Raw genomic sequence first — 813 nt, forward strand, 5'->3', positions numbered from 1 at the left:
ATGGCTGCCGTTGGCGGCGCCATCATGATCCCAACTCCCCAAGTGCTAGTGGCGCTATACTTAGCCAATTCTGGATGACGATCGCACGCGTCTCACTGCAATTTCAATTCCATTTCGAAGCCATGGAAGGCTACCTGCTGGTCTTTGACGATCCGTACTCGATCACAAAGGCAGCCAACATTCGGTACCTCGTGCTCACTGAGGGCACTCTGTCGCTGTACACCCCACCGCCGTCCAAGGCCCACGTGCGGTCCATCTCCCTCTCACAGCGCCGCCTCCAGCTGGTTGCGATGCCCCATTTACATCTCTTTCGGCTGACGATGGACGGCGACGCGGCGCCGCTCCTGTGTCTTGCGAGCTCCAAGGCGTTTATGGACCTCTGGTGCCTCCATTTGCAGAATTGGAACCGGTTTTGCTTTCACACGCCGGTCGCCTGCGGAGTCGACGACGCCGAGCGCGACAAGCTCCGGGACGCGTGGACCAACCACTTGCTTTGCGAAGAAAAGAGCTTTGTCCGCGACCAGTTGCGCGGCGGCGTAGCGCCCAAACCGTCGTTTCTCCAGCGTTTACGGTCACCGGCTGCGTGGCTCTAGCGTCGTTGTAAGGACACGGCGACGACGTCGAACCATCCATTTGAAAGTGTCGGGCGCGTAGGATCGCGGGCGTTGACGGTATGCTCCAACGGCATCCGAGACGATGACGACACGTGCGAAGGCCCCGTCGGCGGCAGCAGATTTTGGAACGACGTAGAGAAGACAGCGCGTCGATGTGTGGACCGTCCAGGGACCAGGTCCTAACCAGATAGTCAAAGGC

General features: G+C 59.5%; 1 protein-coding gene across 1 annotated transcript; it reads left to right on the forward strand.

Annotated features, from left to right (window-relative positions):
- Positions 1–122: 122 nt before the first annotated feature.
- On the forward strand, positions 123–813 carry SDRG_11356 (hypothetical protein; the record flags this gene model as incomplete). The annotated part of the gene is made up of 2 exons (XM_008617391.1): positions 123–600; positions 655–813. One exon carries the CDS (start codon positions 123–125, stop codon positions 591–593), a length of 471 nt encoding a protein of 156 aa, XP_008615613.1. The 3' UTR covers positions 594–600; positions 655–813.

This window comes from Saprolegnia diclina (assembly GCF_000281045.1).
Source record: "Saprolegnia diclina VS20 unplaced genomic scaffold supercont1.41, whole genome shotgun sequence".
Taxonomy (NCBI): domain Eukaryota; phylum Oomycota; class Saprolegniomycetes; order Saprolegniales; family Saprolegniaceae; genus Saprolegnia; species Saprolegnia diclina.